The following is a 26786-nucleotide window of genomic DNA, read 5'->3' as shown; positions in this document are numbered from 1 at the left end:
AGAGAGACAGAGAGAGACAGAGAGAGAGACAGAGAGAGACAGAGAGAGAGACAGAGAGAGACAGAGAGAGAGACAGAGAGAGAGAGAGACAGAGAGACAGAGAGACAGAGAGAGACAGAGAGACAGAGAGAGACAGAGACAGAGAGAGACAGAGAGACAGAGACAGAGATACTCTGAGATTCTGAAGAATACAGTTAAAAGCAGAAGCTCTGGCTTCCATAGTGATTTGAAGGCACTCAGATTTTTGAAAACTTGGTTCCCAGTTGGTGGTACAACTTTGTTGGAGGAAGTTCATTATTGAGTGAGAGTGTGTGTGTGTGTGTGTGTGTGTGTCTTTGAGATTAAAATCTAGGCACTATTTTTTTTTTTCTCTATCATGCTTACAGTTCAAGGTGAGCTTCCTGCCTCCCATCCCCTCCTGCTGTTTGTCCCCTTGCCCCCACCCCACCACCATGGACTCGCTCATGTCCCTCTGGAACCACAACCCAGGCTAACTCTCCCTTCTCTAAGCTGCCTTGTTCCTGGTGTTTGATCGCAGCAACAGAGAAGTAGTTAAGAGAGGTTCACTAACCCAATATGAGAACTCTTACCAGACTCATGGCTCTTTGTTGAGCACAGTTGAACAAAGAGGAAAGGGTAGGACTCGGGTCAGATGGGATGCGGGGATGGTTGGGAAATCAATTAGACTGCAATAAACACGGGGCCAAAGAACTCACTGCGACAGAACATTCCCTCATGTGGACATGCAAGGACCTTATTTTTCTTAACTTTTCTCTTTATTGCCAAACAGGTTTCTAATGCTATAAATGCCGCCGCCATAGAGGCTTACGCGTAGGGCTTTCGCCTTTCAAGTTGCTCCCTTGGATTCTATGCCTGGAATTAGCGATTTAAACAAACTGAATATATTTATTACTTTTGAGACATACTGCCAAATTGCTTTCCAAAAGGGTTGTGCTAATTGGCATCAGCAACACTGGGTGTTGGCATAACTTATTATCTCTTTAATTTGTATTTATTCCATAACTAGCAAGGTTGAACCTATTTCCATATTTATAGCTACTTTCCCAAACCTACTCTTTGAGGACGTATGCATTTGACCACTTGCTTTTTCGTGTTTTCATCTTTCTCTTTTTCTTTTTCCCTAGTTTTCTTGTCTTGAGAGATTTTAGCTATGGCAAAGAGCTTACAGAAGTATATGCTTTATTAATTCATTTTCCCTCATGTATAATTAATTTTTTCCAGTGTTGGGGGTTAAAGTCATAAGCTAGGGAACCCCTCTACTGCCGGGACTACTCTAGCCCAAAATTGTTTTTCAAGTACACTGATTGTATAAATATTTTTCTTTTGTCATTACATACTTCAGAGCTAAAAAAAAAAAAAAATACTTATCATACCTTCAAACTATGTGACGTTTGATTCCATTTTCTGTGACTCTTTATGTAAATTGCTCAATTATCCTAGATTCACTTTATATATTTTAAAATATTTTATTGTTTTATTTTCTTGTATGTGTTTAAGAGAGAGTGTGATTGTATGCCATGCATGTGTGTGTGTGTGTGTGTGTGTGTGTGTGTGTGTGTGTAGTTGCCCATGGAAGCAGGAAGGGACCATCAGATCTGGAGTTACAGGTGGTTGTGAGCCATTCAACATAGGAGTTGAGCTTTGGAAGAGCAATAGTGTTCTTAACAGCGGAGTCCTTTCATCAACCCTGAATTATGCACTTTTACATTTAACATGAATTAAGAAGTGAATGTTTCCATAGTTTGTAAGTTATTGCTTTTTATAAAATTCTAGTTCTTATTTTATAACATCTGATCTTTAAACTTCTTATATTCATCTTTGAGTTGTATTCTATCAATCATCTCACTATTTTAAAACCAGAACAAATTAAGAATTACTGTTGCCACCCATTGACCAGTATATTCATACTGTACAAACATACAATGTATTTGTGTAAAGATGCATTTGTTTATAATTAAATAACAGTGGTCATGCATATATATATGTATACATATATACACACATATATATATACACTAGATATTCTAAATCAGCTCATATTAATCCAAAAAAATACAGTATTAATATAAACTAAATTCCTACTCATTTCAAAATCTAGAAAAATAAGTCATAGAAGTAACTTCTCCTAAGAAACATGGGATGTTTATGGATACACATAGATGTTTTTCATACTTTCCAAAGAGATATCTTCTACATATTTATTTACACTTATGTTTCTAGTTGAGAAGGTTCTACAATGACAAACTATAAATAGGCTCCATAGACCACTCGGTGTTCTGCTACCTTCTTACTATGAGGGGGAAACACATGGCTGAGACAAACTGTTGCAAAGCCAAAAAACATTCTGTTTTTGGTAGCTGTCTCCAAAAAGTGTCTTTTAGTAAAAGTAATTGGGCTTTTTGTTTGCTTGGTTTTTGTTTTTCAAGACAGGGTTTCTGTGAAGCTTTGGCTGACCTGGAATTCACTCTGTAGAAGACCAGGCTGGCCTTGAACTCAGAGATCTGCCTGCCTCTGTTTCCCAAGTGCTGGGATTAAAGGAACGTGCCACCACTGCTCGGCTTAAAAGAAACATTTAAATACAGGAAATAGTGTTGTTTCTGGTTTGTTCCTGAATACTTCCATTGCTTTTCTAAGTGGAATTATTTTTCCAAAGACTGAAAGTTGAATGTTGTTTACCTGACACACTGTATGATTGCTGATATCTGAGAATTGATTGAACATCTGTACTTATATTTATTTATTTGTGTAGTTTTTGATATTTTTAAATTTGGGGGATGCTAGAGAGTGTGTGCTCTCTCAACCAACTTACATCCTGGAAACCTACAATGGCTTTTCAAATGAATATATCTAGAATACATGCATCAGTTTAGGGTTAGCAAACAGTTACATTTTTCTGTATTTCATTTCAAATTATTTCTATTACTTGCTTTTTTAAAAAAAATTATGTATATGAGCCTACTGTAGCTGTCTTTAGACACACCAGAAGAGGACATCAGATCCCATTACAGATGGTTGTGAGCTACCACGTGGGTGCTGGGAATTGAACTCAGGACCTCTGGAAGAGTAGCCAGTGCTCTTAACCGCGGAGCCATCTCTCCAGCCTCCAATTACTTGCTTCTTGTATGACTGGACAAGAGACACTGCTGACACAATCAGTGCTGGTAGAATTTCTTTCCATTCTGATTTGTGGAAGAGTCTCTTTGCCACCTCTCCTTTAGGAACCAGGTTGTTTTGTGAAAAAAACATTTTCTGTTCCTAATCCATCATACACTTATTGGTAAATGATTTTCACTTAACACTAACACTCTTTGTATGTGTGTATTGCAGTGTTCTTATTAACTGCATGTGTAATGCAATGGGATCACGTCTTCACGAGGACTCGGGTTCTGGTTTTACTGGCCTCCCTTCTCCATTATGCTAGCCATTCAACTGGGAGAGCCATGCTCATAAGCCTTGCTTGTAACCAATGCCTCCATGCTAATCTCCATGTTTGTGGTGGCTGATCTTGGCTGTCAACCTATCTGCATCCGGAATCAACTACAACCTAAGCAGCTAGGCACAGCTGTGAGCATTTTCTTGCTTGGATTTGAGATCTGAAGATCCACTGTAAGTCTAAGCTGCATTTGGAGGCAGCCCACATAAAAGGACCTCGAAGAAGGAAGCTTTTGCTTTTTGCCAGTTTAGTCTCACTCTTGCTAGCAAGTTCATCTATCCTGTTACTGAAGCATTCCTTTGCCTCTATCAGAGCCTTCTTCCTAGGCTGAATAACAGAAGCTTTCTAGAATGTACCTGGGATTCCAGTATCAGATTGGGACTGTAAAGATATACAGTCTTATGTACTGAACAACTACTAGATCCTTGGCCTTGTAGGTTGGAAGTCATCAATTTTTGGACTTCTCAGACTACTGTAAACCATCTTAGTAAACCTCCTTTTAAATACATATATACATATATGTATGTATATATGTGTATGTATACACACACACACACACAAATCTTCCTTCCTCCCTCCCTCCTTCCCTCCCTCTCTCCCTCTAAATTATGATCCTTTAGAGAGTCCTGACTAAGACAATGCTCACATAATCACCTGGAGACAGATGAGCACCAACAAGAAATTTCTGTTCAATAGAAGACTACACTCCCTTCTTCTTCTTTCTGTTCAACAAAAACCTCAGAGAAATCCATCCCAGACTAACAGGTGCTTCTCTAATTAATTCTTTTAATTATGAATCCCTCAGTGAAGATGAAGACATCCTATTCTCTGGCTGCTTTGGGTAATGAAATAATGTTGCTTACGAGCCAAGGTTCTGTAATATATATATATATATATATATATATATATATATATATATATTTATTCCATACCTGCAAAGGTACTAGGATGTTGACGGGCATATGATGGACAGCTAGCAAATACTCTTTGACCCTACCTAGTAGATTGTTTTGGGGACAACCACAGACTGCCATCTCTTTAGGTAAGGGTCGGGTATTATTGAAACGGTAACCTGAGGCGTTCATGTACGTCACAGATGGCCATGGAGTAAGAAACACTTGGAAACAATGTGATCGGGAGGAGCCGGGTCTGGTAATACGGCTGAGCCGTAAAGCAGGAAGGGAGAAGAGCAGAGGGAGAGCAGAAGAGAGAAAGAGGGGTCGGATCTTATCCATAGTATTAAAAGGAGCAATCTAGAGCCAAGGAGGACGGCTCAGTGGGAAGAGTGCTTGCCGCTGGCATGCATAAGGTTCAATCCTTTGGTTGGGAGGAAGATGAGTGCAGAGATAGTTTTAGAGAAGGGGAATTATCGAATCACTGGGCCTGTGAGGTGACTCAGCAGGTAGAGGCACCTACGGACAAGCCTGATAACCTGAGTTGGAGCCCCCGGACCCATACAGTGGAAGAAGAGAACCCACTCCACCAGTCCTCTGACCAAAGACATGCTGTGGCATGCACAAGCACACATGACCTAGTAGCATGTGAATTTAAAAAAAAAACAAAAAAAAAAACTCAATGCTTATCTCTGATTTGTAGACAGTGATGTAATGGCTGCATGGGAAGACTGCCGGGCCCATCGGTAAGCCACAGTGGGGACACAGGGTGGGGGAGGAAGAACGAGTGGTTGTTTGTGGGCAAGATTTTTGGCTCTGTGTTGTTTGACACAGGGTCTCACTATGGAGTCCTAGCTGGCCTGGAACTTATTGTGGAGACCAGGATGGTCTCTCAGACTCACAGGGACCCTCCTGCCCTCGCCTCTTGAACACTGGGACTACAGGTGTGATCTACTACTCCTGAGTGGAGACAGGTTTTTGAAATGTTCCAGATGACTTGTAAATGGTGATTTGGCTATACCACCCCTAGATAGGCAAGCTAATTGTATAAGCAGCACTTAAGCAAGCTGTTTTTTTCTTACTGTTCTAAGGTATAGTATCACTCTTAACAGTTCTTTCAATGACAAAAGAGAAAAACTCCTTGCATAATCTAAACCATGTATCAAAGTCCTGAGGATATCAAAATATCTTAATGCTTTCTGCCTAGCACTTAGCATCAAAGTCGGCTGTTTCTTCAGACCAGTAAGAAAAGAACTTGACTATGCCTGTGTATGGATGGCTGAACTTCACTTACCCTGATTCTGACCCCCTGGCACGGAGCTGGCAGGAGTTTGGAGTTTTGGAGCTCACCCTTGCTTCAGAGAGTGACAGGAAACAACAATAGCAAGTAACTTTCAATCCGTGAGTTCTGATCGGTCATGACTTGAAAGCTTGGTTCTTTTATTATTTATCGCTCATTAAATGCCCTGGCTTTCCTTTATTAAATGTTAAATCATCTTAAGTGGCATGGTTCTTGCTATTTGAAATGGCAAAGTGAGAAGAGAAAGTGGCCCACTTCCTTGTTAATGTGGCATTCACACAGAACACAGTGAGTGCAGCCGACAGGTCAACTGGCTGCTGACGGGGACTCTGTGCAATTACTCATAACACAAGAGCCATGATTAGGGAGGAAATGTCTCCTTACAGCATCATGTAAGGAATTCTATTTCCCCCAAGGCAGGGTGGGTGTGGGCATCAGGGAATGCTCTGCTCCAATGTGCTATGTCCCTCTTTCATGCCATGTCAAGAGCTTTCCAAGAGACCTGATCACCCTTTGGTGCATGCTCGTGCTTGACTCCTGCACCAGCAGTTGTTCAAAGACTGAAGACAGCAGTATTAAGACTGGCTGATCAAAATAAAATCCCACAGAGATCCACATTGCAGGAATCTGCTTAACTATATGTCTGAGCTTATTGTTCCTCTATTTCTAAAATCAAGCTGTATGTCTTCTGCATAAAAACAAAACAAAACAAAACAAAACAAAAAAACTGCATCTTATCTTTGATTTCAAGCCCTGAAGGTCATCTTTACCTAGCAAGATGGCAACCTCTACAGGGGCGGGCTGTACCACGACCTGGTTATTACTGCATCCTTGGCACTTTGCAGATAGACAACATCTGGCAGGCCCTCACCATTCACCAACAGAATGAATGGAGTCCTGTCATGAAGCCTATTTTATTGTGAAAAGATTTTCTTTATACCCAGAAGGCAGCTGTACCATATCATAAAAACCATATCATAAAGACAAATAAAAGTATTTCCTCTTACTCTCTCTCGGAGGCTTCGAATTATCTGAATCTTAGGGCATTTTTTAGGTCCTGATGAAATATCCAGCCAGTTTTCAAAGCTCCCTGCATGTGTGCAATCCCCTTGAAAAGTGCACCTATAAAACAAAACAAACGAAAAAACACCAACTGATAAATTGTCACACACATACATTAATTACAACTTTCTCATGATCAGCAGTACAAAACACTTTGTATAGTAGACTATTGATTTTGAATGAGAAAAGGGATTTGATGTTAAAATCATGAAAAGCAACAAAGAAATAACAGAGATAGGCGCACGCGCGCGCGTGTGTGTGTAAATGTTGACAACATGTTGAACTTCAACTTCTAGGCTATCTCCCAAGATGAGATCATCAAATACTTCCAACAGAAGGACATTCTCCCATGCATTCTAAACTAAAGAGTGCCTGTGGAGAAATTCCTCTTAAGACCAGCCCAGAAAAGGTTTATATTTTGAATACATTTTAGGTTTGCAATACATTAACCGGAATACCAACCTATTGAGTGAGATTCATTTTGTGCTCAAAAGAAATAATAAAGCTACTGTTTTGAGCTTTGCAACATGATGATTAAATGAAAATATTTCAAGGGCAGAGTCTGCCCAAGAATATGATAAGACATTCTGTAACCATCTGCTCCAGAACATTTATTTAGACAGATACCAAATTATATCAAAAGATACGAGCAAAACATTTTGCAAGGCCACTCTCCCAGGTCAGCCAGCTCAGGAGATGCCCCAAATAAATCTTAAGCTGTGGCCAGGGCCATGTCCTTTGATGAATAGATGCTCTCACACTGCAATCACTGGCTTCCTTGATGCATCGGTCACTCCGGGTCACTTTAACTTCCCAGATGGGCCACCAAACCAATGAGGGGAGTGAACACCAAGTGCCATGCTTTCTTCAAATGACACAGCACCATGCAGACAGTCCAAGGAGTAACATGGAGTAGCTTGAGAAACCACACCCCTTCCAGGCAAAGATTAAAATGAAGGTGAGCCTGAGCAAACAACTTTGGAGTTTTAAAAGAAAACGAAGAAATCCTAGTTCATGAGATTCCAACGCATTTAAATGGTGACAGCAATCGCTGAGGGGCAGCACAGTTATGAATGGGCCCAAATGATACACTGACTTCAAAAGATTTTATTTCTTCTTCCTCCTCTTTTTTTTTTTCATTATTTATTTCACTTTACATCCTGATCACAGCCCTCCTCTTCTCCCAGTCCCACCCTCCTACCCTTCCCCCAACTCCCCCTTCCCTGTGGCCTCCATGGGTATCAGCCCACCCTGCACATCAAGTGGCAACAGGACTAGGTGCATCCTCTCCCACTGAGACCAGACAAGGCAGCCCTGGAAGGGGAAAGGGAGCCAAAGGCAGGGAACAGGGTCAGAGACAGTCCCTGTTTCAAGTGTCACGGGAACCACATGAAGACCAAGCTGTACATCTGCTGCATATGTACAGGGGCTGTAGCTGTAGCCCCTGCATGTTCCTTGGTTGGTGGCTTAGTCCCTGGGCGCCCCCATGGGCCCAGGTTAGTTTACTCTGTAGGTCTTCCTGTGGTATGCTTGACCCCTCCAGCTCCCTCAACCCAACCTCTCACTCTTCCTCAAGACTCCCCAGGCTCTGCTAAAGTTTGGCTATGGGTCTCTTTATCTGTTTCCATCAACTGTTGGGTGAAGCCTCTCAGAGGCCAGTTGTGCTAGGCTCCTGTCTGCAAGCTTAGCAGAGCATCACTACTACTGTCAGGAATTGGGTTTTGCCCATGGGATGAGTCAAGTTGGGCCAGCCACTGGTTGGCCATCCCCCCAGTCTGATCTTTATCCCCAGACATCTTGTAATCAGGGTCGAAGGTTTTATGGGTGGGGTTGGTATCTCCCTCCCTCCCCTGGAAGCCCCACCTGTCTTCTCTCTCTTATTCTTAACAATTTAGGTCTCGTGGCTTCTCTTTGAGTTCTGTGCTCAGTTGGATATGACAAATGTAAAATAGGAAGTTGATAAGTTTCTCTAGCCGACATTCCCAAGTCCTCTTAGCTTGTCACCCACCAGGGAACTGGGCTCCCCAGGAGCACATATGTGTCCCAACCCTTCCTACATCTGTGTTAGCCCTTCTCCAACTTCATAACCAAAGGGGTTTTCACTAGCAATTCTCCAAGGCCATACATAAATCTATCTGACCCATGATTGCTCACACGTCCGTCACAGACATTAAGTTCAAATTAGACCTCTCTCAATGCCAGAGGGAGTTTGCCAGCGTAGCAGCTCTGGAACACAGAGAATGACAAGGTTGGTGCCTTATCTGTATCTGAAAAAGTTCATGACTCAAAAACTCCCTGCCTCTCCTGGGCCCTCTGGTTTGTACCAAGGCACTTCCTTTGCCTAGGAGAAAGAAGGGGAGAAAAATTAAGCCAATTCTACAGTGACTGGAGTACAGATATTTTTGCAGGCTCTTAATGCTGACTGGGAGTCAAGGCCTAAGGCTGCCAAAAAAGCAAGTGTAAAATATTTCATACAAATAGTGCTACAATTTGCCAATTTGTAGGCAGAAAAACCAGTCATGCTACGGAGTTATCACTCCCTTCTCTGAACTATAGCATTTCTTGTCAGAACCACACATTTTGGTATTTAATCATATGCTGTCTAGAATTACAACTTAACTGTTTCACATGGCCATGCCATTTCTCCCTAAGCCCCTTGAAGGGAGGGAAAGCATCTTGATGTTTCTTTAGCAAATCCCTCAGCGTCTGCCAGCACGAGATGCAAATACTAGGGTTTCGATAAATATTTTTGAATGAATGGATGAAATATGAAATCTCCATAGGTCTGTTCTGCTGGTGAATTTTCTTTCTAGAGCTGTGATTTATGTTTGACTCCTCTTTCCGGCAATGAGACTGATTTTCACATAAACCAAAGGTCTGGAGCTGAAGATCAAATTAGGAGTTAAGGTTAGTTTATTTATTTATTATTTTTGAACAGGAAAATGAGAGAACATCTATATTGGACTGTTCATATACTCTCCCCCTAGATACAACTAACCAGCTTACACATCTAAACATGAATTCTTTGTTTGTATAAGAAAGCCAAATCTTAATTTTTTTTTAAACTCTCATTCTTCGCCCTTCACCAGTTTAAAAAAAAAAAAAAAAAGAAAGAATAAAAAAGCAAGCCACAACACCAAGTATGTATAACCAGATGGTCAACCAACAACAGTATCTTATTACTTCTCAAATATTGCAGATTGTAAAATCTCGACAGCACATTACCCACACATTCGAATTTCTCAAGGAGGGGGAGCAGAGCTCAGCGCTCCCACATCTTAGTAAACAAAACCAGGGGGTTTGAGATGATTTCTGTTGAAAAAAAATCATTCTTATTCTTGTGGACCTGTCAAGGAGATGGCCAAATGGATAAATAAATCCTCAAGCCATTCCCGGAATGACATGAAAATATCGTTCCACTTGGCGACTGATGAGCCACTTGACCATTGTTAGGCTTGGAGGTGGGTAAGCCACTTGACCATTCAATGGGCAGGTTCTCCTTCTCCAGTTTCTGTCTCCATCCTCCACAGGGTCTCGTGTAGACCAAGGTGGTCTCAAAATCACAATGTAGGAGGCCAAAGATGGCTTCAAGCATCTCATCCCTCTGCCTCCATCTCCCAAGTGCTAGGATTACAAGCAAGCTCTCTATTCAGCCACATTCCTAGATCTCTTAACTGGTTCCAGTTCCATTTTGCCAGGCCATTTTGGGTAGGAGGGAAATTGGAGTCATCTTAGCCTGAGTATGTCCTGGAAAAAATGTCAGGGGTGTGTGTTTGTTGTATGTTTGTGTATGTGTTCATTGTATGTGTATGTGTTCGTTGTATGTTTATGTATGTGTTAATTGTATGTTTGTGTGTTCTTTGTATGTTTGTGTATGTGCTCATTGTATGTTTGTGTATGTGTTCTTTATATGGTTGTGTATGTGTTCTTAGCTTATGCTGGGTCATGTGCTCCTCCTCTTCCAGGGACCTGTGCAGCTTTGGCAAAGACCCAGACTCATATATTTATAAAGAAAATAAAGATTTATTTCTTAAGAAGCTGGGATAGCTATGACTGGGCGCTTGACTCTGGTGAAACGTCTCTGGCTATGTCATTCCCTGGGAGAAGAGGATGTCAGAAGAGACACTGAATTCACTATTGCTAGTTTCTCCCTTTCATGGTGGGGGCAGGGTGCTCTTGATCTCCCATTAATCTCCACCTCACCCCTCAAAACTGGCCGACCAGGGTGTAGGTTTCCATCATGCTTTTGAGAAGGACATATTCAAGCCGCAGCATGCCACATCTGACCCTAAAACTTCATGACCCTCTCACATGAAAACCAGGTCAGAAAATTCATTCTATCTCAACGGCCCCCAAAGACGTAGTTGGCTTTGTACTAACTCAAAATCTGGATTCTCACCTAAAGTGGCTATGGGTGAGAACCTATGTGTGATACATCCAAAGACAAATTCATCTCCAGCCCTGAGATTTTGAATGTAAATATGGTATGTGCTCCCAAAATACAAAGATGAGACAGAGAGACATTCTCATTCCATAAGAAAAACTAAGTGCGCAGAAACTGATTCCATGTAAGTCTACAGCCCAGCAGGGAGGAGAACCTTAACTCTTCAGGCTCCAAAATAATCTCCGTTAAGTCCAGGTACCACATCCTGGCACAGGATCACCAAGCACTCAATCAGTTCTACCTAACATTAGGATGGGCTCAGTCCTAAGTTAGGTCTTGTACCTGCAGTTGAAAGGGTTTAGTGTTGGTGTAATTCTGAGGTCTCAGAAGCTGTGCCATTCCCATAAGCTTCTAGATATTGCTGTAGTAAAGACTGTCTACATTCATTCCCTTTGTCCCTGTAGTAAGTTCTGTATGGACTCCCAGGCTGCCCATGATAGCCTTTTGATTGCAGATGGAGGCTATCATTGGCTCCTAGCTCATGAACTATGCATAGCTATAAAACCAGTACCAAGTAGATACTACCTACCATGGTCTACCGCATGGGTCCTCCAGAATGTCAGTCCAAGCTGCATCTATGCCTGCCTGAGCCATAGCTTGGATGGCCAAGGAGCACTGAGCCAGAACACAAGGAGCAGAGTCCCAAAGAGGCCTGGCAAGTGAATGCTGGGGACCTTAGGGAACCTCTCTGGGAGCTTTACCCTAAGGGTTCAACCTACTTTGAAGAGTGTCTTTGAGGTCATCCTCTTGCTACTCTTGATGACTAAAACCCCATAATCTCCGTAAGTGGTTCTTGGTCACGCTCCTGATTCCATCTTCTAAAAATGCCTCTTCGTTCTTTATATGGCCAGGTGAGAATTTCCCAAAAATTTCTCCCCACTTCCCTTTTAACTACAAACTCTGTATTTAAATTATTTTATTCTTTCACATCTTACTGTTTTCAATAAAAAGTAATCACACAGCTTCTTCACTATTTAGCTTAGAAATTCTTCTACCAGAAACCCCGAATCTGTATTTCACAGAGTCCTAGATCATGGGCACAGTTCTAACAACCTCTTTGTAACTGTTAACGAGGTGTCGTAGTTAGGGTTTCACTGATGTGAAGAGACACCATGACCATGACAACTCGTATAAAGGAAAACATTTAGATGGGGTTGGCTTACAGTTTCAGAGGTTCAGTCCATTATCATCACAGTGGGAAGCATGGCAACCTGCAGGCGGACAGGGTGCTTGAGAAGGAGCTGAGAGTTCTGCATCTTGATCTGAAGGCAACCAGGAAGACTGGCATCCTCAGGCAGCTAGGAAGAAGCTCTTTTCCACAATGGAGCTTCAAAGACCACACCCACAGTGACACACTTCCTCCAATAAGGCCACACCTCCTAAAAGTACCGTTACCTATGGGCCAAGCATATTCAAACCACCACACTGTCTTTGTGTGGTGGTTTGAATGAGAAATGTCCCACATAGGCCCATGTATTTGAGTACTTGGCCCTTAGTTGGTGGCACTGTTTGGGGAGGTTATTTTGGAGGTGGAGCCTTGTTGGATGAAGTATGTAATGAGGGGGATGATTTGAGGTTTATAGCCCCTTCCCCTTCTCATGTGCAGATGAAATGTGATCAGCCACCTTCCCACCCTTGCCACCAGGTCATGCATTCCCAGCCATGACTACCTCTTTCTCTCTAGAACTGTAGGCTAAAATATTATTTCTCAAGTTGCTTTTGGTCTAGTGTTCTAGCACAGCAACACAAAAGGAACTGACACAGATGGCCTCTATTCCCAGTTCCAAATCTTTGCTCTTCACTTCCATTGGAGACCATGTCAGAAGGCTTTCACCTTCCATATTTCTACAAATATTCTGATCATGACCCTGCCTGTAATCTCTAGGAAGTCCCAGGCTTTCTCCACATTGCTGATCTCTACATCTACATTAGAATCACCCTTAATGAGCCGGAGGGATGGCTGAGCAGCTAAGGGTGGTTGCTGAACTTGCAGAGGACCCAGGTTCAATTCAAGCACCCACACTGGGTAGTTCACATTTGCCCATAACTCCAGTTTCTAGGCATTCAACTCTGTCTTCTGGCCTCTAGACATGTACATGGTACACATACTTACATACATGCAGGCTCTAACATATTTATAAAATAAAAATAATTTTTTTAAAGGAATCAGCACACAGCAATAGGTTTTTTTCCCCTCCCGATGTCCGAGACTCTTACAGCTTCTACCCATGACCAGTTCCCAGACAGGCCACACTGTCAGGTATTGATTATATCATCAGCCTTACTGCTCGGTACCAATTATGAGGCTAAGTCCATTTTGTATAATTATAACAGGATACCAGAAACTGAGTAATTTGTGAAGAACATATTTTTTTTTCTTATACTTTTAGAAGTCAGTGGATGAAGGACCCAGACCTGGCATGGGCATTTTTTGATGTATTACCCTATAATGGAAGGGTTAAAAAAAAAAAGGCAAGAGAGACAGAACTCACAGTCTCAAGCTTGTCTGGAGATGACAGAGCCCTCATTCATAAACACCTCCCAACAGGCCCCACCCCCAACAGGCCCCACCTCCCAACTCCAGTAGAACACAGGGTTTGCAGGGGACATATTTAAATCACAATAGGATCCATCTGAAAGCCACTATCTGTCTCAATCCCTATCTGTGCTGGTTGACTTTAATGGCAACTTGTCACAAATCAGAATCACCTGAGTAAGGCCTCACCGGAGGACGGAGGACGGCCCTGCCTGCCCTGCTTGATCTGAGAAGAGTCACCCTGAAGGTGGTCGGCACCTCCTGGTAGCAGCCCAAATTAAAATGGATATTTTGCTCACTTGGTCTTCCATCTTGCCGCTGTAATCAATTCACCTGCCTCTGCCGCCGCTGGTTCCTTCATTGACATTAGAGTCAGAGTCTAGAGTCAGAGCTGGCGTCTCCAGGCTGCTCTTGTTGACTGGGGACTTAGCGGCTCTCCAGAACCGCTCCAAGTTTTTGGCAGGAGATAAAGATTGTTGGCGTACCCAGCCCTGTAGACTTGGTAACTACTGGGTTCTCAGCTTCCCCACTGTGAGAATGTCATTGTGGGATCACTCTAACTGCTGAGACACACAGCCTCAAGGACCAAGCAACTACCAGGTTCTCAGGTATGAGATAGCAGTTGTACTATTTCAACTGATTTAATACATACATACATACATACATACATACATACATACATACATACATACATGTGTGTTGGCTCCTCTAGAAAACTCTGACTAATTCAGTTTTATTTTATTTTGTCCCTATCCCTAGTTAGATCTTATGCTTATGTGATAAAGTCAATAAGTAGATACAAATCTACTTGAAAATTAGAACATTAAACTGTCCAAGTGCAAAGAAAAGTTTCCTGAAGGAAAAAAAAAAGTTAATTTAAATTAAAAAAAAAAAAAAGCTTTCTTTAGGTGAAAACTCTTTATGTGGTAACAATTAGTGCATGCAACTATTTAAGAAACCTCTTCTCAGTTTACTATGAATGTGTTATAGAGCGCAATTTGTTCAAAATAATAATAGACTTTAATATAGCCACTTGAATATATAAGAAAATGGATTCCCCTCCCCATCTGCAACCCAGAAAACATGTTCCAAGCCATTCAGCCTCAAGCGGCAAATGGAGCTTCCGGACACTTCTAAGCTTGCTCTTTGACACTCAGAAACCACTCCAATGTGGTGAGTTTGCTTCCCAAGTAAGTAGAAATCCGTGTAGCCCATTATATACCTGAAACTCCCCAACCCAAAGATGGTGGCAATAGCACCTGTGCTGGGTACTTATCTGAGCCATGATCTCCTTCCGAGGTCATGGCTCTCAACCTTTCTGATCCTGCAACCCCTGAATGCAGCTTCTCGTGTTGAGACAACTCCAACCTTAACGTTATTTTTGTTGCGACTTCCTAACTGTAACTTTGCCACTGTTATGAACTGTAATGTAAACATGTGTGTTCACTGATGGTCTTAGGGGACCCCTGTGAAAGGGTCATTTGACCAGCGGAGGGGTCGCGACCCACAGGTTGAGAACCACTCTTCCAGCACCCCCTCGGTTCGGAGGCGCACGGGCTCGCTCACTGGCAGCCTCCGAGGATCCTGGCCACCATTTTATAAGGTGCACAGGATAAGGCCTCTCAGAGTACCTCCCAGTTTCCTGGGGTCTCAACAGAATTTAGAGAGCATGGCTAGACTGAGCCAAGGCAGGAAAGTGGGTCTCAGGTAAGCAAAGAACAAAGAAGGGGAGGCAGTTTTTAAGATGAAAATCTCAGCGAGGATTCTGGAGAGACTCACTTCACCGGGGGCCTCTAAGATGCCCTGCGGTTTCAACATCCGAGCATCCAGTTCTGCTAAAGGTTAAAATCCCCGGCGGACCCAGCCTTACAAACCGATTGTGCTCCAAACACTGCTTGCCAACCATCTGTTTATAATATAAAATATATTTCCTTCATAGAAATAATATTATAAGCTGTGATTAGGTTTTCCTGGGTTAGGCCACCAAACCTATTTACCCATAATGTAGCCTTGATATTCTATATCTGCAATAAAAGAACAGCAGAAAACAAGGAGATGGCAGCCATTTGCATTATATAGCAGTTTTTCATCTTCTTTACTTATTTGTGTGTCTGCTCAGTTGGTAGTCTGGGAATGGTGCCCAACTGGATCGACTTTTAAATATATCATTATTGTATTTGTATAGCATTTCTATTTTTTAAAATGGGCCTGGCTTAAATTATTAATTGTTTTCATGCCAACATGAAGGGCAGGGAAGCCTGCTTCTGAAAACCTGAAACCTGAAGTTTTCCAGACAGGTTGAAGTGTCCATCCTCACACCGTGCCGCGGTGGGGGTGGGGGTGGGGGTGGGGGCAGACCTCGAGAATCTGACTCTATTAGGCTAGGATCCCTCAGTAAAAAATTTACCACTTACTCAACCTTGAAATAGAAACTCTGAGCTCAGAAATGTAACTCCCACTTCCTGCCACTAGAATTTCATCAGCATCCTCTAATCTAATTGTTCACCAAGAGCAAGACAGTCCCTGAAGGAATCCGATAACTAAATATCAGGTAATTGGCTTGAATGTGGGGTGAGTGTGACCTGTCCCCAAGATCCCATACTGATAAGGTATCAGGGAACTTTTAACGAACCTCTCCTCTCACGTGGGCAGCTGCATCCTCAAGAGGGGGATGGTGTGCTCCAAGAGCAGCCCAAGGTCCTTTGCTAAGTGATTTGCAACAGAGGTGTACATCTTTAGGAAAGGTACAGCACACAAAGGAGGGACCGGGTGGTCTCCAGAGTCGGGTGACATTCATTGCAGTTGCCAGTCCACGAGATGAAGGAGTCAGACTCCATTAAATGAAAGAGAACAGGAAGTCACTGTGACAAACCAAACCCTGAATTAAAGGCTCCTAGAGTCAGGAGCAGGGGGATGCCAAAATACAAGACCAAAATAACTTGCTAAGGGAGCTGGAAAAAAAAAACAAAACTGCATCTTCATCACTGGGTCTGCAAGTCAGTCTACGTGAGAGAATGATGCTAATAACACAGAAATATAGACTACTTTTTATTTTTTTAGAAAAGGCAAAAATGTCTTACATGACATGCAATGTCTTTTCACGTGACGTGACTCATTTATTCCACACAAAACTAAACTAAAAAGTAGCTCCCATGATTGTCCCCGATTAACAGATAGGGGGAACAGCTTTTACAAGAGTCTGCATTACTTTCCTAAGGTGCCCTTAGTATAGAGAGGGGCTGAGATAGTGCATCAGGCAGTATGGCATTCCAAGACCATTGTCACATCTACTGTTCCATGTCGACGCTGCAGTAGACAACACAACAGCTCACCAAGGGGCCCTTTTCCTTACACCGTTTGGTGCCCCGTGACAGAATGTCATGAGTAGGAAATTTATTTATGTATTTCTACATTTATTTATTTATTTCACAACTCCAAGGGCCCATAGGAGATCCTAGGAGGTCCAAGGTCAGTTTCTTGCATCCAGCAAGAGCCGTCTTGCTACATCATTCTACGGCAGAAGGCAGCAATGCAGGAGAAGGTATATGTGCACGAAATAGTAAGAAATCAGAACTGCAGCCTGAGTCTCTTTCATAACTGGCATTGGGCCATTCATGAGTGTAGACCTAAATATGTATGAACCTCCCACCTCCCAACACTGTTATGCTAGGGACTGTTTCCAATACAGGTTTTATGAGGAGACATTCCCCACATAACACCCTCCTGTTGCTATGGCTCTCGCACTATTTCTATGACCAGTGGGAAGAACTCATTAACCATGAAACAGGTATCATTGTTACAGCCTCCATGACAAACAGAAGGAGACTAAGATACAAGGAGAGTAGTTAGCATGGTATCTGTCAACAGCCCTCACATTCTCTCTACTGTCTCTAAAATGTTTATAGTCGTCCATAGTAGGAACATCATAAGTACCCAAGTGACACTTAGTTTCCCCAGGACATGTCCATAAAGGAAAATACAGGTTATACTCAAAGTGAGATGAGAGTGTTCATGCCAAGAAGTTTGGGAAATAGAAGTCACATGAAATTAAATAAGTCCCCTGCTACAAGCCTTCTGGGGGCCTCAGTTATGCCTGCCACTATGCTTTGTGACTTGCCAAGGCAAGGGTGAATGATACACCCACTTGCTGGGTATTATCTTAGGGGACTAGAAATTCCAGACACACACATTAGGAAGCAATCCCCACCAGTTTTGCCTGGGAAATTGTGATGGTTTTAGTGGGAATGGCTCCCATGGGCTCCTGTGTTTAAATGCTCCTTAGTGGAACTGTTTGGGAAAGATTAAGAGGTGTGGCCTTGTTGGAGCAGGTGTGTCACTGGGGGGGGGGGGTAACCTTTGAGGTTTCAAAAGCCCACACCGGGTCCAATCTGTCTGACTGTTCCTGCCTGCTGCCTGTGGGATCAGGATGTGAAGGTCTCAGCTACTGCTCCAGCACTGCCTGTGTCCTGCCATAGCAATCAATCATGGTCTAACCACCTAAAATTGTAAGTAGACTTCCAATTAAATACTTTCTTTTAACAGTTGCCTTGGTCTTAGTGTCTCTTTACAGCAATAGAGCAGTATCTAAGACAGCAATAATGTCCATGGCACAGTCAGAAAACTTGTACCTTAAACAAATACAAAATGCCAATGACTAGACAGGAATCTTAGTAATAAGGTTGACCAGATGTCCATTCACATAGCTTCTCTATATTGGTTCACTATCTAGTATGTGTTCCTATACACAAAAGCATGCACAGCCCCAGGCTTCTTCTAAGACTTTTACAGCTCTTCCATCTCCCAGGAGAAAAGGGTTCGGGTGTCTCCTAGTGTCTCGAACAGCAGCTATTAAACAGTATTTATTGACTGTCTCCTTCCCACACTAATTTTTTATTCTCTAGGGCATAGCCTTGTTCATCTTTGTTTCCCCCAGAATCTAGAAAAGGGTCTGGTCCATTGCTGGTGTTCAGCAAAGTTTATCTGAATTGGGATGAGAATTAAAGTTTAAAGGGACTAAATTCTTCTCCGTGTCTCCCTGATACCAGCCTAAGTCATTTTATTGATTCTTGTTCATTAGGTCGGTCTGTTAACTGGCATGGTGAAAAATCAGTCTTTATCTTGAAACTTGGAGCTGTTTCGCCCACATAAAACACATTTGCAGACCGAAACACTCAAACAAAAGGGATGTGTGGCCTTCACTCTATGCAGTTCTTCATCAAGCGATAAGTGCGGTGGCACCAAAAGTTCTTACTTTTCAATTCCCGTATAGACCTTACATGGACGAGTGTTGAGGAGGTATTGAGAAAAACTAGGCAGCATGGAGACAGAAGTGAGAAAGTGATGCCTCTTGACCCAGGATGGTCTGTCTTCTACCTCTACCTTATACACCCCCTATGTCATTAGGAAGAACTGTAGAGATGTTGAGGGCCCATTTCCCTAGCAATGACTGGGTGGCAGCAATACTATTAGCCCTTCCTCTGAGGCTCATATCAACTCCCCTCTGGACTATCAGAAACAGCACACGCTCCAAATAGCAGAATACAAACAGCCTAGCATTTCAAGATGGTATAAGAGCAAAACCAAAGACTGGCAGGCAGGGCTCGGGATACAGATCTGAACACTGTGTTCAGATGTGGAGGAGCTGCTGGGAACAGGGCAGACAGGAGGTCACAGAGACAAGTGGAAACATTTGAGGAATTTTTAAAAAGCCGATCAATACGTTCTTAAGAAAGTGCCCTGCCACAGAGAAGGTCATTAGAAAAGAAAAACCAACCTCTATTCCATTAAAACATGTATTTACTAGAAGGGGTGCTCTTAATGGAACTTGTTGGAAGTTAGAGCATCACTTAAAGAGATGGTGCAGATAAATACAGGAGTTAGGATGCTGAGGCCTGAGGTCTTCATTGCCAACTTTTACCAAACAAACCAAACTGGCTTATGTACAAGGAACAGACAGTGCCAACTGCCTGTGAGGCCAATAGTGGAGCCTGTTCCCCTCAACAGTTGTGTGCTTCTTTTTCTTCTGTGGCAAGTAGGTATCTTCGCTTCTATTACTATGATGAAACACCAGGACCAAAAAGCAAGTTGGGGAGGAAAGGACTTATTTTGTTTTCACTTCTAGATCATAATCCATCATTAGAGGAAGCCAAGAGCAGTACTGTAACCTGGAGGCAGGAACCGATACAGAGGCCATGGAACGTAGTGCTTACTGGCTTGCTCTCCCTGGCTTGCTCAACCTGCTTTCTTATAGAACCCAGGACCACCAGCCCAGGGATGGTGCCACCCATCATGAGCTGGGTCCTCCCCCATTGATCACTAATTGAGAAAGTGCCTTACAGCTGGATCTCATGAAGGCATTTCCTCAACTGAGGCTCCTTCCTCTCTGATGAGTCTAACTTGTATCAAGTTAACATGTAAAACCAGCCAGTGCAGTAGGCTTAGCCCATGGATCTTCCAGCAGCTATTAAGGGGATAAAGAACCCAGGAGACTCAGCTTGGCGCAAGACCCCATTCTAGTGTGGGAAGGTCTCCCGAGTCCCTTCCAGCATCCACAGTAACCCAGATGCCCAGGTTCAGGCTGTGTCAGGGTCATTCAGGAAGGCCCCAAGGCCAGAACAGCAGATTCCTCTCTGCTCCCCACTGCTTCCACCCCACAGACAGTTGCCCTACTTGCTACTATACAATTAGTTGGCACAATGGGGTCCTCACACAAGGAGGAGGGGCCGCCCCAAATCTCATCATTATCATTATCACTGTCATTAGAGTTGCACTGGACCATAAAGAAGTGTCACGGCACAGGCTTCAAGCCTGAGACCTGCACGTGGGAGGACATACACTCAGCTCCAAAGAAGGAAAGAAGGAAGGTAGATGTGAATGATCTTCTGTCTCCAAGTGTCTTCTTGCTGGCCATTCTGCTAAACATTACAGTGGCCTTCCAGGACCCCCCATTTAAAGCTGTCATCCTTCCCCACTCCTACTCAGTGTCCCTCTTCCCCTTTCTCACATTTATTTAGTCCTGCTTGCCTTCCCCTATGCGGCTTCCTTGCGGATTTTGAGACTGGTGTCTTCCTCCACTGGTGACATGCCCACCCAAATCCTCAAAATGCTACCCTCCTTGGAATCAGCCGTCCAAGGGGTAATTAGTTAAGGAGCTCAAGTTGGGATTATCCTGGGCTTAAACTCTGCACTGACTGGTATCTTGCTAGGAGGAAGGAGAGACAGGTTTGGATGCATACAAGGAAGGCGATCACAGGAGATAGCGCCAAGGAGCGGCAGGAACCCCCATGGGACACGAGAGGGCAGATCTTGCGCTAGCGCCTTACAGGATACATGGCCACATTGACACCTTGGGTTCATATGCCTGTCTTCCAGAAGTGCCACCAACTCTGTGGTAACTTCTGTTATGGTAACTCCGAGAAACTAAAATCCCTTGCTCAAAAGACTTGCGTGAGTCTCTGGGTAACTTAATGGGAGCACAGAAAATCCTAGAGCTGAGAACATGGGACACACAGTAGGTGTCCAATACCTGTTGGATGAATGTGCAGACTAGTTTCTGCAACTGGAGAGGACCCTGAGTCCTGTTCTCTTTCTTGGTCCACAGGTTATTATGTAATGTCAATGCGGGCTGTTGCTCCTCCAGCTTTGCCCTCCCTGAGGGACACCACCTCCTTCCTGTCTCTTTGCCTCTTCCCTACAACGGTCAACAATGGAATGGCTTGGGAATTGGACATAAACCCAGATAGGTATAATCTGAGGCTGGTGACGAATGGCTTCTAAAGATGCCCACAACCTAGTACTCATGACTATGATGCCACCTTCATGGTGGACACTCTGCAAAATTGGGCAAATTAATGATCTTGAGGTGGGGGTTGACATTATTCTGTGGCCCGATGTAAGCACAACGATCAGAGAGAGGAGTTCAGAACCAGCAGGGTCTGGAGGGGATGCTGCATTGTTAGATTTGAAAGGGCGGGAAGGGGCAGCTGAGGAGGAATGTGAGGTGCCTCGAGAAGCTAGAAAGGGGAATGAATGGGGGGGGTGTCTACAACATTGAAGAGAAGCTCTGTCCACCCCTATTATGGTCCAGTGAAACCCCACTTCAGAGTCCTCACCTCCAGTGCTTCAGGGGGGTGGGGGTGGGGGACATTTCATGCTCTCTGAAGCCACCAAGTATTCCTTAGAGCCCACACCTGTCTTCTACTCTAAAAAGCAGGCTAACAGTCATACTGACTGCTTAGGGTGCCAGGAAGAATGAGCAGGCGGCACAGGGTGGAGTCGCATGGAGTTCTGGGTTCAAGGCAGACTCTCTGAGACAGCACACTCAGCTGGTGTTGGCTAGCAGGATGCTGCATCTGCAGCAGAGATCATTCATTGGGGGCTTCAGAAGAGCATGACCACGGGTACTGTGCCCCATGGGCTATCACTGCACAGCGTGGTGGGCGGGGTTCCCATAGGGCTAACAATTAAGCCAGCGTTCTTGGAAGAAATGCCTCTTAGGTAGAGGAGAGTCCTCGAGAGAGCAAGCTGGGCTCTAGATAGTGCTCCCAGTCTGCCGTTGAGAAAGCTTCCCTTCTCTCCCAAGTCTACGTCCTTTCTGCTCCTGCCAGCCTGTCAGCGGTCAGACAGGAGCTAGACCATAGGGTGCTTGCCGCTAGACTGAGCTGAGAAATGATGTTTCAGAACCCCACACGCAATACAGCTCAACAGTGGCTGAAGATTTCAAAAACAGCTTCTAGGGGTTGCCTGAAGGTCTTCCAACTGCTGCCACGGCAGGGAAAAAGTGCAGAAGAATATAGGAGGAGGTTAAATTTATACAAATAATCAAGAGGGCATCCAGATACCCTGTAATTAGCATGTTGGGGGCTCTGTCTCTACCCTGTGCATGGAGACTGTTAAGGAACTAGCGTGAATGACTGTTCCTACATGGCCCATTTTCTGAGAAGGACCCAGTCTGGGTTCCATTGTTATGACTGGACCCAAGAAATAGCCACCGAGCAGGTGACCCAGGAAGAGATACGAGATAGACTCAGTCTACAAAGTTGCAGGAGTTAAGTATAGTTGATGCCCGACTTGATACAATTCATCCTCTCCACGGCCATCACGATAATCTTCGCAAGACACACATGTTTCAAAGACGCAGTCCTTTGCTTAAAGCTCTTTAATGAGCTCACAGCACGTACTAATTAAATCTAAACTCAGAGCCTTCACTTCCTCATCCTACCCAGCACCTTTATCCCTTCTTCCTTCCTAACCAGTATCCTAGAGACAAAAAAGTCCAACCTGCCACTCCCTAAACAGACCTCCGACTCAGCCCTTCTTCAGCTTGTAGCATCTCCCATACCCTCTGCCCTCAGAGAAAAAAAAAAAATTGACACCATGCTTCCAGGCCCGGTTTCAGAGTACCTTCCCTCTGAAGCCGAGGGCGACCCTGGCCCCTCGCTGACGTCCACTATAGCACTTCCTAGGAAAAAGCTCCTGCCTGCAATTTCATGGATATTATCTGATTTCATCCTCTCAGCAGCCCCAGACGTGGGTACCACCATCAACCCTGCTTTGGCGTAGAAGAGAAACGGGCTACCCAAACAAAGACCCAGATCCCAGCCCAGAGGAGTCGGTCTTGGGAACTTTATTTCTTCCTACCCTGCTGTGCCATTCAGTGTGCCAGTATGGCCGTCGATGCTGTTTGCTGTTCACACCAAGATCTCCCCTCCTACACCCTGCTCAGTGAAGGGCACATCTGTCTGTCTGGTCCCCCAAGCCAGATGTCTGCACATGACCCCCGGTGAGAGTTAGAACACACACCTCTCTGCCACCTGTCAGAAGTCCTCCCCACCTGACCCGGGTGCCCTCCTTAGACCCCAGTGCCTGGGCCACAGGGAGAATCTAGCTTCTTTGGGTGTCAGCTCTTTTCTTTGCACAACGTTGGGTCAAGGGAGAAAGAAAACATCTTCCATAGTGGCCACCTTGATGTTCTATTTTATGGCCCTATTCTAAGTGTGCCATGCTCAAGGGGGAAATTCAATTAATCACCATGTCCCATCAGTGTTGGCTTCCAAATAGCTCTCCAATGTACCTGCTTCCACCTACTTCTGTGCTAACTCAGCCCCAGTTTCTACAACCACCTGCTGACGGGTCCGCCAGCTCCCAGCGATGACCCAAGTCCATCTTGCTCCAGATTGTATGCTCAGTAGCTCACTCTCCCGATGGGAGCTGGGCAGTGGCTCCTTAAGATTCTTCTAACAAAATCTAAATGACTCATCTGCCCCACTGACCAAGTCCTCTTATCCCAGCCCCTAAACATGCCATACACTCATCCACACCTACATTCAGGAACTGTCTTCTTCACCAACCTGTTCCCTCAGCCAGTTTCCCTCCCTGATACCTGCCTATGCTTCAGATTTGCCTGAGTCATCTCTTCCCCAGGAAGCTTTCCCCAACCTTTCATATGGGAGTTAGATGCTTTGTGTCTCCATGAAACCCTACATCTTCCATGTCTATCCTTATAGCCCCCTATTTTATTCATCTCCTTTATTCTAGAGAGACTACATGCACATTCCCAAGTCGCCAAGCCTTCCTATACCAGAATGATTCGTCTACACTGTTGTTTGCCATGCCATGTTATGATACATCTGACTGGACGGAATAAAATGGTCTATTTCCTTATCCCAGTAATGTCAAGCTTGGCCATGGAGCTTGCTTTAGCAGTGGAATATCAGTAGACATGATGGGAGCAGAGGCTTTGAGTGTATCATGTAACTTAGCTTCGCATCCTCTACATCTGCTCTCTGACTTAAGAGTAGGCACACAGTGACAGACACGTGAAAGAGACCTGAGTTTCGCTGACGCAAACCTCTTCCTCCTCCCACAGCTGACAAGCACATCCATGAGTGAGAATAATAAATGTAGAGAAATACCTGCTCGTTAGACTTCTAAGGATCAGGCAGTTGCTCATTAGGTGGAATTAGTGAAACAGAAACACAGAATCTACTGACCCCTATCCATCATTAGACTATAGACACCATTCAGATGGGAACTGTGCCGCTGAATGGGACGTCAGGCTTAGAACATGTGGGTACCTCATACATGTCAATGGTCAAATGGACGGCTGAATGAATGATCACTGGCACAGACCCGACTGCCCTCCCAGCTTGCATGTTAATCTCTTACGGCCAAGAAGGACATCTGGGTTTTCTCAAGGGCACCTAGCCATCTCACTTCCCACATGGGGCTCTTGGTAGGTTTTCAACAAATGCTTGTTGAAATTGAGAGGAAATGGATTTTGTGGGCCGGCTTGGGAATCCACCCTCAACTGGTGACACTGTTTGTGTGTGGAAGGCACCCAACTGAGCCAGACAAAGTTACAAATGAAGTCTTGGAACCTTGTTGGCTCATCGGCTCGGGATCGCCAGTTTTGTGGAAATCCACAACTGAACACATGTGCTGGGCTTCGAAATACGGGAGACGCTGAGAAACTGCTTCCAACCCCAATATATTCAGCCTGGGGAAAAAAAATTCCCTTTCCACCCACAGACAACTGCAGCACAGGTTGGACCTGAGGTTCCTACAATAAAATACTAGACTTTGTAGACCTCAAGTGTTCTCTTAATTGTTTTTTTTTTTTTTAATCCGCTTATTATATTGGGTGCCTATTCTTAACACCAAATAAAAAAGAAATTAATTATCATTTTCTTGGGCCCCCCACCATACCCAAATCCACTTTCAAGACACGTATACAAGAAGGTTCAACCTTCTCAAGACAGAGAAGAAATTATTTTTCTAAATAAATCTGTGACATTTAAAACACACACAGTGGGATGCTTCACCACCACACCAAAACATCCCCTTTAGAATTCCTAATTTTGAACGGTACCGAGAGCTTACCATGAGTCACAGATCTGAAGCTTAGTTTCATTTTATCTTAAGCCAGAATGGAGCCAACTGGGAGCCAAGTGAGCGGACGTGGCTACCAAGGACCGTCAACCATGACCCTGCTATGTTTGCTGATGTATAAAGCCGCTGGTACTGCCTGCCGGTCACTCGACTTACCTCACTCACTATGTTTTTGGAACACACTGTATATGACAGCGTAAAGGGAGAAGTAGATAAAGTCACGGTGAAGGACCACAAAGGGAACAAGACAGTAACGCAACAGTGGGTGGGGGTTGCTTCTCTGATGCTGGGTAGTTAAGTGGACAGAGATACATGTTCTAGGACAGCAGATAAAGAGCTCATGAAGGGAAGAGTGTGCTAAAATGGAGAACTTTTAAATTCAAGGTAAAGGCCCTGGGCAGGAATATTCTTGAATCAGAAAGACAATCAGTGAGACCAAGGAGAGAGAGAATCGTGAGAGAGGTCGGGGCTGCAAACCACAGAATGCCTTGTCTGCAAGCAGGAGAGATGAGGCTGAGTTTGAGAGAGGAGAAACTGGGGGCAATGAATCTAGGGAGGACACCGTCTAGTGGGTTGTTGTTTTATTTTTAAAGGATCATTCCTACTGGAAAGTGTTCAGCAAGGATGGGGGAGCAAGAACAGGGGAAACTGGAGAGAGAGACCTGACAGCGAGCTGTTAAGAATGGCTTGCCGCCCCTACCCAATTCTCTAACAACTTCCTTCTTCTGTTCCCCCCACAGGACACAGCTTCCCCATGTCCCTCTAAAGCGATGGCTCTCAACCTGTGGGTCACAGCCTCTTTGGGGTTGAAAAATCCACTCACAGGGGTTACCTAAGACCACCAGGAAATCACAGAGATTTATGTTATGTCATGATTCATGACAATAGCAAATCGCACAGCAAAGTTACAGTTAAGAAACAGCAAGGAAAATAATTTTGTGGTTGGGTGACCACAACATGAGGGACTGTGTTAAAGGGTCTCGGTGTTAGGAATGTTGAGGACCACTGCTCTAGAGGGCTGGCTGCTTCCTTTAACTTACTAGAGGTGGCCCAGCTGGGCCTGATGGCATAATTCTTCTCTTTCTGACCGTCTCCCAGAGTTGAAGTTCATGTTCATGATAGATACCATCCTGACTCCACCTACAGGACCAACATTCAGCCTCCTTAATAAGTAGTTAGTTTTAGGTCTTGACTAATTCGTCCCTTAC

General features: G+C 44.1%; 1 protein-coding gene across 1 annotated transcript in view; it reads right to left on the bottom strand.

The window, feature by feature from the left end:
- The window catches only part of Plxnc1 (plexin C1), a 153811-nt gene that overhangs the window by 86724 nt on the left and 40301 nt on the right, over positions 1–26786 (bottom strand). The window contains exon 5 of the mRNA XM_021204886.2: positions 6655–6769. Coding sequence (XP_021060545.1) covers positions 6655–6769 — 115 coding nt within the window. The remainder of the gene's footprint in view (positions 1–6654; positions 6770–26786) is intronic.

This window comes from Mus pahari, chromosome 9, assembly GCF_900095145.1.
Source record: "Mus pahari chromosome 9, PAHARI_EIJ_v1.1, whole genome shotgun sequence".
In the NCBI taxonomy this organism is placed as follows: Eukaryota; Metazoa; Chordata; class Mammalia; order Rodentia; family Muridae; genus Mus; species Mus pahari.
Note: the sequence above shows the minus strand (reverse complement) of the source record. Positions and strands in the feature narration are given on the sequence as shown.